The sequence below is a fragment of the Agelaius tricolor genome, unplaced genomic scaffold, assembly GCF_023055355.1.
Source record: "Agelaius tricolor isolate 1412-34295 unplaced genomic scaffold, bAgeTri1.0.p SCAF_26, whole genome shotgun sequence".
Lineage (NCBI taxonomy): Eukaryota > Metazoa > Chordata > Aves > Passeriformes > Icteridae > Agelaius > Agelaius tricolor.
The window spans coordinates 10023753-10036263 of record NW_027269286.1 but is presented as its reverse complement, the minus strand read 5'-3'; the positions used below and the strand labels follow the sequence as shown (position 1 = coordinate 10036263).

General features: G+C 34.9%; 1 protein-coding gene across 5 annotated transcripts in view; it reads right to left on the bottom strand.

Moving 5' to 3' along the window:
• PCDH17 (protocadherin 17) overlaps positions 1–12511 on the bottom strand; it is an 89618-nt gene that overhangs the window by 9009 nt on the left and 68098 nt on the right. For 3 of the 5 annotated variants that reach the window (XM_071448533.1, XM_071448535.1, XM_071448534.1), the window contains exon 5: positions 3512–3586. The exons of 1 other annotated variant lie outside the window; for it this stretch is intronic. In XM_071448533.1, coding sequence (XP_071304634.1) covers positions 3512–3586 — 75 coding nt within the window. Of the gene's footprint in view, positions 1–3511; positions 3604–12511 lie in introns of all 5 variants that reach the window. One more of the 5 variants, XM_071448537.1, reaches the window with a different exon arrangement.

Sequence of the window (12511 nt, the reverse complement as noted above, 5' to 3'; positions counted from 1 at the left end):
TGAATTAAATATTAATCCAAAAAAACAGCAAAAAATACACTGAATGACCTTGACTGGAAACCCACCTGCTTTGCATGAGCTTTGTTTCTCTAGCTCTCAAAATCTCTGGCTTTGCATTTCATTCTTTAATGTCACATCATAGGGAATGGATTTTGAGTATTGATTATCATACATTATAAGCTGCTCGTCTCACCATTAGCCTGTAATTTTGACTGCTACAGCTACCACACAGCGAAGAAAGCCAAACAGGAATTTTTGTACTAGTAGCAGAAACCACAAACACGAAGTGAACTATCACCACCAAGGGCCAAATTAGTACATATAGAGAAAATAGAATCAATTTAAAGGTAAATATATAAATATATATATGTAAAATAGGTTATATGCTGTGCTGTTCAGCAAGACGTGCTGGTAGAGTGATATGCACCATCAGTCTTTATCTCTGTGCTTGTCTCCCTCTCATTGAAAATAAACCCTTAACAGTGCATGTGTGTACAATAAACAGAAGCAGTCTAGAGGTTTTCCCAACTCTCTGGAGCTTTAAGGGTAAACAGTCAGAAGTGCTTTATGCACTTAGGGGAGAACATACACTAAAATAGAACTGCTAAATTATCAGCTGTAGAAAGAAAAGGAAACAAGATATCTGTAAACAACAGTCGCCTAGATAGGAAACATATTCTGGGTGGAAATTCAGAGATGGTGTAGGATGAGAGTTATACTGGCAACATATAAAATGTAATGCAAGGTATGTATTTTGGCAAAGCAGTATCTTATATATTTTATTCTATTAGCAGATGAGTTATATTTAATATCTGCCTTCTGTAGCAATCTAAGAGAAAAAGATTTTTTTATTGTGGTATCTGCAATTTCCTGCACTTTCTTTATAAATACTGAACAAAATTAATTGTGAGTACTGATTTCACCCTAAATATATTGCATTATGAAGTTAATTAATTAATGCTTTAGATAGCTGGCTCTTTTCAATGGCTAAAACAGATATCTTATTTTGACTCACTAATTATATGAAATTTGCATAATGATAAAAAACAGGAAGCTCAAGAATTATTTTTTTAAGCAGTAGCTCAATGGAAAAATCAAGTCAATAAATATAATGTTTTTTGCAATTTAACTAGTCCCTAATTATTTAAATTACACATACATAGAAAGCAAAAAAGCAAATTTAAAGTAAACATTAGCATCCAAACAATTCTAAGAAATATTTTATGTACTATACTTATAGGATAATGAACACTATAGTCTATATTGAAGTAATCCATACAATATAATACTAAATGTCAACATTCCCATATATGGGAAATCAGAGTATAAATATATGTATACACACATATACATATATGTTTTTTTATATATTTATGTAAATAAATGAATCTATGTGTATTTAAAGTCTGATTACCCCTATAAAAAGGTCTGGATATATAAATAGGCATAGACTTAGACCTACAGCTAGATCTATGCCATGTTATTCCTCACAAAACCTGTAAATTATTTTATCAAATTTTATTTGGAATTAAACAAGGCAGACAGAGTAAGATCATTATGATTTATAAGATTTGAACTTATTGTCATTCAAGTGCATTCCTTCCTAAGAACTTCTCACTCACAAAATACTCAAAAATGTATCTTTTTATTGCCATGTGTTCATCTACTAAAGACTAAATAAGAATATGGCTAGCTAAGTGCATGACTAAATATTTTAAAATACCAGTATATTTTGTTATTTTTAGGAAAGTCTATCATTCAGACATCCTTTTTTCTTTTTCAGTGGGGGATGTCTTGTTTTTTGCTATTACATAAACACCTTCTTCTAACTGACTATTTTTTAAAATTCCTTTCTATGAATGTGGAAGCTAAAAATAAGCCTTAATTGTCAGGGATGCTTCATAGGTTGATTCCATTGACTGAAATGACTATCAACTAACAGGTCCAAATAAAAAATAAACCAGAGGACCTATTTCAAAATATATGCTGCCTTCTTTTTGAAAGCATGCAGTTTCTCAATACCTCCACTCTTTAAATGCTCTATTCTTCATTGTGTTACAATGAATAGTAAAGCACATCTTTGATGACCCTTTTTTTCACATGACAAAGATCTGTCTGTGAATGAATATCTATACACTGACTTGTGTAGATCAGCCTTGATGTTGTGAATTTTTGTTCATTATTTGAAAGTATTTCCATTTAGAATTTACTCAGTTACAAAACAAAGTGTAAAATTCTCTGCAGCTTATATTTCCCTGGTCTAACCACAAACACAGTATTCTTGACTCTGAGGGTGGTGAGGTACTGGAACAGGTTGTCCCATTCCTGGAAGTGTCCAAGGCCAGGCTGGATGGGGTTTTGAGCAACCTGGTTTAGTGGATGGTGTCCCTGCCCATGACAGGGCAGCTGGAACTAGATGATCTTTAAGATCCTTTACAACTCAAACCACTCCATGATTTTATTTAAAAAATAAAATCCACCAACACCAACACAGTACATGTTTTAGACTAATAAAATAATGCTATGCTTCATATTTTCAATACCTTAAATAGATATGAAAGATCTGTATTTTCTGTACATATGTGTAAGCAGATGGACAATAAATGCCACATAATATCTAACAGAGGATGTAATTAACTCCGCTTTTCAGAACTTCAGTAATTCCTAAAATATGACCAGAAAACCTTACAGAACTTACATTAAATGGTAGCTTACTTTTTTTTTTCTTTTTTTTTTTTTAATTGAGACAGGCAATAGCCTTTACTAAAGAACTGGAAAGGCTATAAGTGGATATTTATTACAGGAGACAAATAATGTGTGCTTTGGCATGTCCTAAACACCGGGTCTATATGACATTTCTATTGAGAACAATCAGCTAAAGCACTACCTCTGTGGTTGGATTTCTGTTTAATTACAATTGATTTTGACATAAATGAGCAGAGATAAACAAATACTTCTATACTTCTCTTGTTGTTATTAAACAGAGCTGTCTCCTATCTGAGTATTTATATTGGCTTGTCTGTTTAAAGGCTCCTTTCAGTCAGGCAAAGCAATTATGTAGCTCAGATTAGCAAAATAACTGGCAGTAGAACAAGAGTGGACTGCCACATTTGTAAACCTCTTGGATCTATGTTTTTCTCCTGATATTATAAATAAAAGTTTCTGAGGTTTATAATCCTTACACATTTTCCCACAGGTGATGTTGGGTTTTTGTTTAGTTGGCTTTGTTTGCTTGTTTTCTAGATACAGGATAAAGACAATATATGTTTTTTATTGTTATGACATAAAGCACTTCAAAAGCCATAAAAGCATGATGACCTATGGATTTAATTCTAGTTCACATTTGTCCTAGACAATAAATATTGGAGGAATATTTCAGGATTACAGGGAGCACTATGGAAAATTTAAAACATTTCTTACAGAAGTATGCTTTAATTAACTGATTACGATTTAATGACAATCACATATTTTTATTAAAAACAATATAAGAGAAAGAAAATATTTGTGTTACCTGAAAATTTTCCATCCTCACAGCGGGCTGGTCCACAGATCCCAACAATGGGTCTTTGGCCTCTGCCTTGCTGTTCTGGAGGCAAATCAGACCTGTGAGTCACAGACAGGGATAGGCTCTGCTTCCAAAATTCACAACAGTGTCAAAACTTCTGCAGCAGAAAAACAGCTTCTACCTGTGACCCAGACACTGCTCATGGCCCTTGAAACTTTTCACTAATTTTCTCAGTGGTACAAACACACAATTCTATATTTGGCAGTAAACTGAAAACATCTAACTAGTAAAAAGTATGTCTCATTTCTTCCTAATAGAGGAGAAAGAAGAAAACAGACACCCAGTCTTGATTTCCGCTATTTGCCTATAAGTTGGTTGGCCCTGACTCTAATTTGCAGTGAAAAGACCATACAACAGTCATGAAACAGTAATTTTGATCTCTTCCCCATCCCACATAAGAAAGTCTTCCTGGCCCAGGGCTGCAGGTAGAAAATGCACAAAGGCTAGATGTGCCAGCCCTGCACTTAGCTGAGAAGCTACTGGGAAACTTTAGCAATATGACACATTGATAGTTTTAAACTCTAAATCTTTGTTGTAGAGCCCCAAGCTGTTTCCTGAGAAAGAAGGAAAACTAAACTGCAATAATTAACAGAAGAGGACAGCCTCATGGATCTTTCAGAAAGCACATTTTTAACATAACACATTTTCACTCTTGATCAAGGCAGTGCAAAAGATATTACAGTGGCATTGTTTCAGCACTAGCATCTACAAAAGCAATGATTCTTAAATCTGAAACTTAATTGAATTTGTGTAATCATTTGCACAATTTGCATGATATTCACATTCTTTTTACTAACTTTATTGTGAGCTAGTCATAATTATAGTATCAATGATTTCCATATCTAATTTGCAGCACTTAGTAAATGCTGCATATTGTAGTGCGGCAATGCTTATAATCCAGTCATTAACCAGGACCATTGTGAGCCCGCCTATACAAATATTAACAGATTGTATAGTTAGAGACAAAAGGTAACAAGTGATTATGACAAACAAAAGCAATGAATGGGAAGAAAAGACAACATTAATGAAAATATAATCATGCTGTTGACATTTCCTAAAAATACCAATATAAAAGCTCCATAATTTCAAGGAGCTATCTCCATCTGTCAGACCATCAAGCCACCAGCGATGAGCTATATGTTACACCACTGAACTTTCCTTAAGAGTTGCCAATTATCTCAGCGTAGAAATCTTTAATTAGAAGGTACCAAGCTTTTTGCTTTGCAAGCTTGCCTCAAATTTGGATATAATAACTTGTTTACAGATATTGACTGAGGAGGGTGCCACTGAGGAGAGAGACATGAAAGGTTTCTGAAGAAATCTCAATGTTCTTTTGATGGCTCTGTTTACATCCTGACTGTAGGTTGACTCTGTTTAATGGAAGTCTGTCAGCCCCTGTGTAGGAGCCTGGTTTTGTCCGAAACAAAATCAATGCAGTAACGCTCTTCAAATGGTACCTGTTTTCCTTTGCAAAATCTCATAAAAACAATTACAAAGGCTGCATGGATGCTGAACCATTCAAAATCTGAATGGCCACTTTGATGAAAGAGAGTATTTTTTCCTCCCCATTCCTGCTAGTATGCCTGGATTTACATTCATAACCTCTTTTAACAGCCATAATGAGACCATGTGGGTTTTATACTGACAGATGGAAAATCCTACTGGGCATCATAGTCTGCTTCAAGGGTTGATGTCGTAAGCAGGTCATATACTTTGGACTTCACGGAAGGTTTACAATACACCTGACAGAATAGGAGGAAGAACACTTTTCATGTTGCTGCTCTCAGAAAAACCTTTAGGTTGTCTAGACATCTTAAGGAGCTCTCACTTGGACATAGAGATGCAGAAATATCTTCTTACAAAAGAAAGACACTTTTAAGAGTTTTGTGTAGAGTCCTCCCTATGCTAAGTAATGTATTCATTATCATACAGTTAGAGGGTCCCTTAGACTATTATTTAGAAGATTTCTGGTGTGTTGTTACCACTTTCCAAAGAGATTTGCAGAATGGGCTTACCCTATTAATTAAGTTTCATAATGCTATCCTACTTAACTTTCTGCCTGGATAGTGCTCCAATTAGATCAATCAGAAAGGATAATTAAGGATGTCTTTTTCAATTCTGACTCTCTAAATATAACCAGTTTGGCAAAGAGAATTATACATGTAAACAGATTCAGTACCACATTTTCAGATTCTCCATGAACAGTGAATTAATTTCTGAAAGACACTTACTGAAAATATCTAAAGAATATACATATCTTCCTTTTCCCAGATCCTTCATCAGAACTCTTAAGTTACAGATAACCTTCTTATATTTCAAGGATTGAGGAGATTATAGATATTAACACCACTAATACAGAAGAATCTCTTCTACTAGTTACTTTTATGTGCAGCAGTTCAGCTGCTTAACTGAGACTCACCTTTTTACTTGTCAACTTTTCATTTGTTATAGCTTCAATTTCTGAACTGATGTCAGACTACTTTGATGCAACAAAAGACAGCTTTAAGAAAAATTGTCAATTTGGGGAATTATTTCCAAAGATGTTGTCATTATGTGTTCCTTGTTTTCACTAATATCTTCACTTTTTAAGCCTGGTAAGTATTGGAAGCTATTTTTCTGGTGTCTAGCAACCGCTAATCTGAGCCATGTTCTTACAAAAAGTGTATTCTAGTCTTGGAGATAGACTTAAAAGCTAATTACAGATATCACCACCAAGTAAGATGCAGTCAGGGTAATTTCTGTTAGCTGTGCCCTCAGCTTACTTATCTGAACACCCTACAAAGGAAATCAGCAGTGAGGCATTAGATAAGTTAAACACTGTTCTGGTAAAGCAAGTAAAAGATGCAGCTGCTAAATTTAAAGCTGCAGGAGGATTCAGAATAAGCCAGTTAACATCAATCTATTGACATTCCTTAAGAAAATCTTTACTTCGTAGAGATGATGAAGATACTACATCCCTAGAAATGGGGAAAACCTGCTATAAAATGCAGTAAAACCTACTCTAGGTATGGATCATTGTCAATTTTCTCAGGGTATTTAAAGGAATCTTTTAATTTACTGGAACTCATCACTATAATATTTACTTCATTTAGGGTTTAATGTATGTTTTACAACATTATTTTAATGGGTTCCCCTACTCCCAGGCTTATTGTTTTAATGCAGAAAAAAGGCAAGAGGCCTGCACAGTTATTATTAGCTTCAATTCTAATTATCACAGATAATGGAAGCAGAGAAATCTGAGCCCCAATACCTACTGCATGATTCTTCAAAAATAGCTTCTGGGTTTCCTAATAAAAATCGTAACTTTGCTTTGTTTTTCTTTAAGAAGAAGAATTTCTTTAATTCCCAAGGAGACAAAAATAAAGCACCATATCTGAAAGTAAGGCTCAGCCCGACCTTGAACAAATTCTGTAAGGAATTAAGGTGACAAAAATTTTTCTTATGGGAAAGAAAATCAACATTTTTGTTGTTGTTTTGTTTCCGCCTGTTACACAGGTGTCTGTGCTAAGGTGCGGTCTGTATACCACTTCTCAGGTACCTAAGAAACAGTCTAGCAGAGCTCTAAACTTATTTGTAAGCTCTCAAGTGACTCTGCAGTTCCAGCTGAAGATGGATACAAGGCAGCTAATTTGCTACCACCAAGGGAAAATGTTATAACACAAAAACATTCCCTCCCTTAGCTTCAAAACTGTCGAGTGCCTAGGGAGCCTGACTATTTGTAGAGCTGATACTATGCATATGCTTCCCCTGTAACTGTTACATGCATACATCTGGCATCTGTCTCTGTGTTAAACATACTTAATTGTCCCCACTATTGCTGTGTAGAAATCCTCTAACCTAGATGGGTAATATGAAAGAAATAAATGAAAGGGTTGAGATGAATTTTTTTTTGTAGCATTGTTTTTGCATTATTGGCAAGATTTCCAATGAACTCTATACTATGGCTATAATAAAAATATTTTAGCTGTGCCTTCTGTGTAACTTTGGGTAGAGATTATGTTTTTGTCTTAGCATGACATTTGCACTTTGAACAGTCTTTTAATCAAATAGTGTTGTTTTAACTAGAACTCTTTTTTTTTTTCTATTTATTCTTCCTTTATTTTTTTCCTGTCTTGGTTGTTTATGACCCCTCTTTTATCCACATCAGACTTCAGAGCTTTTAATCATTTGCTAGACATAGCTGAACTGATTCTGAAGATATGCCATTTTTTTAGGTGTTATTGGGGTACTCTATGTGGTATTACATTATTCAGATCGCTGTTGCCAGCAGAGTCAAGACTCAGGCAAAGAACTTGATTTCAGATTTCAATATATTTTTAAAAGATCAAAGAGCATGGAAAATCTTGTTCTTTGGTTAGACAGACCATGCAGAACAGTAATATTCTGAAAGATGGAGGTAGCTGCATAGAACTAATACTAAATTGAAGGCCTTTTGAAGTTACTTTTACCTTTGTGTCAATGTTCATCTCAAAATCCTCCAGCAAAGTAAAAAAATGCTTTTAATTGAGAAAACACACAGAAATGAGTTCTTCCAGTAAAATAAGAGGAGGAAATAAAACAAAAAAAAAAAGTTGCTAGTTGGACATCTGAAATTAGTCATGATAGCAAAGATGAAATGTCCTCAAGGTGCTTCTTCTACTAGGATTTATTTCTTTGAGCAAGACTGTAAAGCATAGACTTTCCTAATGCAACTGTACCTGCCCAAGTCTATTTAGAACTCAAAGTAAAGCTATTCCTACAGCTGAGATCTTCTGAAGAGCTTGACTTCCTCCTAGCATGTGCATTAAACCTTAGGAAATAGGAAGACAGGCCACAGGTTTTTCACCTCTCCTGTTAAAAGTTTTACTATCATGCAACAAGCAAACTAGAGAGTGCTTCCATTTAAACTCCTGTGTAAGGGAGAGTTCTTGTCAGTCAAGGAACTGAATAAAAGCTCACAGGATGTAGATTCTGATGCTGTGTATTAGTTTCATCAGTGACATAGCAGCATCTATAAACAGAATAATTTCATTCAACAAACAGAGAAAGTCATAATCTAATTTTTGACAACTCAAATTAGTCTAAAATTCTTATGTCATCTCTGGAGATAATGGAGAGGAATGGTTTCAGAGAGCTATTTAGAATGACACTGAAAAGATCCAGACCTAGGACTCTTCATACACAGGTCTATCTATCTTCACATGCACAGAGTTGATATCCTGAAGTTGTCTTTGTCTGTGTTAGGGATATATATCAGCTGGTCTGCCTTTTCCTATAAGCTAAGATTTTCAGCACTCAGAAAATTGTCTGCTTTGTGTCTAAGAGCCCAATATTTCCTAAAGTAATGTAGGTGGGATTGACATATGTAACTCAGCAACATGAGTCCCCTTTACCACAATGTGCTCCTAATGAACATTGTCCTACCATTGGTAAGAAAATAGTCCCTTTGCAAACTAATAGCTAAGTGATTCCATGCACACATAAATCCTGGGAAATCCACAGAATATTTGTCAGATCAAGTTTCATGGTATTTTTCCACTGAGCTATTTTCAGGAAAAAGCAAACAAATTTCCTTCTTCCCTTGTACTGTGATAAGCATGCTTATAACAAGCTACTGCTTTTTTTTTACAGAATTAAGACTTGTGACAAATTGCTGCACTTTGAATGCCTGAAGGAACACATTGGGATCTGATGTTCTTCATTGAGGAAAATTGTAGCTGATCCAGACCCCAGTTGCAGCCCTGACTCCAAGTTCATATCAGGAGCATAGCAGGGAGTGACTGTGCTGATGTATAGATTCTTCCACAGTTACAAAGGATATTTGACATGGAGTGAAGTGGCATTTTATTTTAATTCCAGAAATTTAGCAAGAGAAATCCAGATGAGATTATCAACTCTGTCTCCAGAGCAAGCCAGCCTAATGTTGCCAACTTAACCAGAACAGCATCCTTTCTCCTGAAGGAATCTGGGGGCAGAGCCAAATCTTCTGTCCAGCCATACCTTGCTTTTTGCAGCCCAGGCTCTGCTGGCTCACAGACCTAGCTGAATCCTAAACACAGCAGAGTACTGGACAACTTGTAAATCTATTGATATGGAGCAGCATATTTGGAATTCCCACAAGCTGCTGATTCCATTCTCAGAAATCTCATCTAAAATTTTTTTTTAAAGGCTGAGTGGGACTGAGCTCTTTCATTCATTAAATCTGTTGCTTTCAAAATCAGCCCAAGTATTCCTTCTTTAGATAAATTCTCAGCTAGAATTTGGCATGTACTTTTTCATTCAACATCATTAAGTTGGTATCTCAGAGAGCCAAACTATGGTGATAAACAACTGTCAACACCTTTGTTCATAAAATACCAGTCACAGTCCTCTGAAAAACTAATACACTTACTTAGCAGTTATTTTTTTCTTTAAACATAATCAAGAGGAAAACCAATGATGGTAATCCTGTAAGTGTATCTGCATTATCAAATGATCTTATGAAATTTTACCACAGCTAGACTTAGGTACTACAGCTTATTGGTCTTCATGATATACAAATAAATTCAATTCCAGCTTGATGTTACAAACTGTCCTCAATTCGTTCATTTGCAGTTCATTGCACCTGCACTTCAAGAGGTTTTTCAGAGCCTCTACTCAACAGAGAAGCAAGGCTAATACTCACAAGATACACTGAGATAGAATCTGTCAGGGTAGATATTTTCACGTTTAGACATGGGTTTTTTGGTAGCTAAGGGCTATTAAAAAGTAAATAATTATATTAAGAAAAAGTGGAACTAGTATGGGAAAATAAATGGCAATTCTTAGGCTAAACACTGAATAAAAATCAGACTTATGTAAGTCTGATTTTAAAGACAAAAAAAGAGAATAAATAATATATTAAATTTAAATGTTTATGTAAACCATCTTCCCTAAAGTTTCCTATGACTAATTCATTAGAAATTAATTTGTTTGAAATCTTTATTTGAAAAAATCATATCTAAAGTAATATATTTATTTTGCTTACTGTGAAAATCTGTTTTCTAAAACAATCAGCAAATGTTGTTCTGGAATGTAATTGCCTATTAGATTTCAAAGAGGTAATCAAAGAGGGGTAAAAACACAGGATAAATCTTTTCACACAAAGAGGGATATTTATATTTCAGTCACTTTTTATTTTCTGACTTTGGAGAAGAAAATGCAGCATTTTCTATAAGCTTTCAGTGTCCCAGTTAGCCTGCTCCAACTATGATGACAACATGCATCTTTGATGACATGGATGAATACATCTAAAATTCAAGGCTTCCTCCTAGCAAAACTGTAATCCAGTACAGAAGGTCAATGACAGCCTGCCTTTTAAGGCCAACTCTTTGTGAGCAGTAAAGCAGCATTTTTTTGTTAGGATTTTTCCCTCTGCTTTGCTATCTGATTTCTGCAGGGACGTGCATCTATTTACCACACTAAATCCTGTTGTTCATCATCTTTTGCATGTAACATATTCTTTATTCATTTACTACAAGTAGACAAACAGAACTGGCTTTTTTGTCAGCAGTCTCCAAAGACATAGTCAATGCAGATCTAGCTAATCCCTCCTACTTATTGTTCAGCAATCAGTGTCTGCCAATAGGATTTGGGAATCCCAAAAGACAATGTTTAAAGGGAAGGGTTAAATTCAGCTGGTGTAATGCTATTCTCTGTTCGTGGGATAATTCATTATATTCAAGGAATCTGTTCCATGGAGGGACCAAAGGCTGCCAATTAAAATAAATTAAACTGGATGGACAGCCATTTGAGTGAGTGAGATTTCTGCCATGATCTGAAGCAACTTTATTAATGGTGAGAAGATGTGTTGGTAGAGACAGTTCTTTTAATCTGCTCCAAAGGCCCTCATATTTCTTGCAGAAAGTTGCATTTGGGAGGTCTAGAGTTAAGCTCCCTGAGAAGCAAGGATATTAAGAGAAACCTGCTGGGGTACTTTATTTAACATTAAAGTGAATTTATCAGCTGCTCCCAACTTTTTGAGAGACTAATTGAATTATCAAAGGCTGCAATGGGAAATGTAAAGCCTTCTGAGAACAGATTTGTAATATAGATAAAATCCTTAACTCATGCCATGTGATTATCTTAAAATGTAGAAACAGCCCGGGTGCTAAAACACACCTGAATTTTAGATTTCTTTTGCCTGTGTAAAGCCTCCCTCTACCCACCAAAATTATGGGAAAAATCAAATGTTTGGAACAGGAAAAAAGACAAAATTATTTTAAAACATCTATTCTGTGTCCCCTGTCAATGTCTCCAGGTATGCTAGGTGGTCACTAGGGTAAGGTCTGTCAAATTTGCTGCTCAGCTGTTTACAGCATAAATTTTAATATTTCAGTTTCAAAGGCTTTCAGAAAGAGTACACAATATTCCTCATTTTCAGTGAGACCACACATGACTAAAATCAAAGATGAATTCATCATCTTAATGAACTTGGGCATATAATAGGGATGAAAAATCTGTTATTAGCCTAGACAATTATTTAATCTGTGAAAGCTCAACCTTGCTTAAAATTTTGCAAGATAATTATCTGAAAATGTATTTTTATTTTTTAATATGTCACTTCTATAAACATATTGGTGTGGAATTGTGGAACAGATCCTGGCAAAAGAGACTAGTGGTTGGGAGTGTGTGAGTTTGAAAAAGTGAAGGAACAAAGGCCACTTATTGCATCCCACTGACATTTTGCAAGTGATGGCTTTCATATACATAAATAGTAATGTTCACAGGGATGTTGTTGGATTTATATCATAAAGCCAAAGCTTTTTCTACAATACCTAACTTATCTCAAGTACTTAATTACCCTACTAACAATTATAAAAATACCTATAAATGGAGAAAAAACACCATGTTAAAATTGAAACTATGATGCATGGCAGAACAAAAGATATACAACTAATTTTGCACCTGTTAGCCTCCTATGCTTCAATCAATTGCAGTTACAACAAC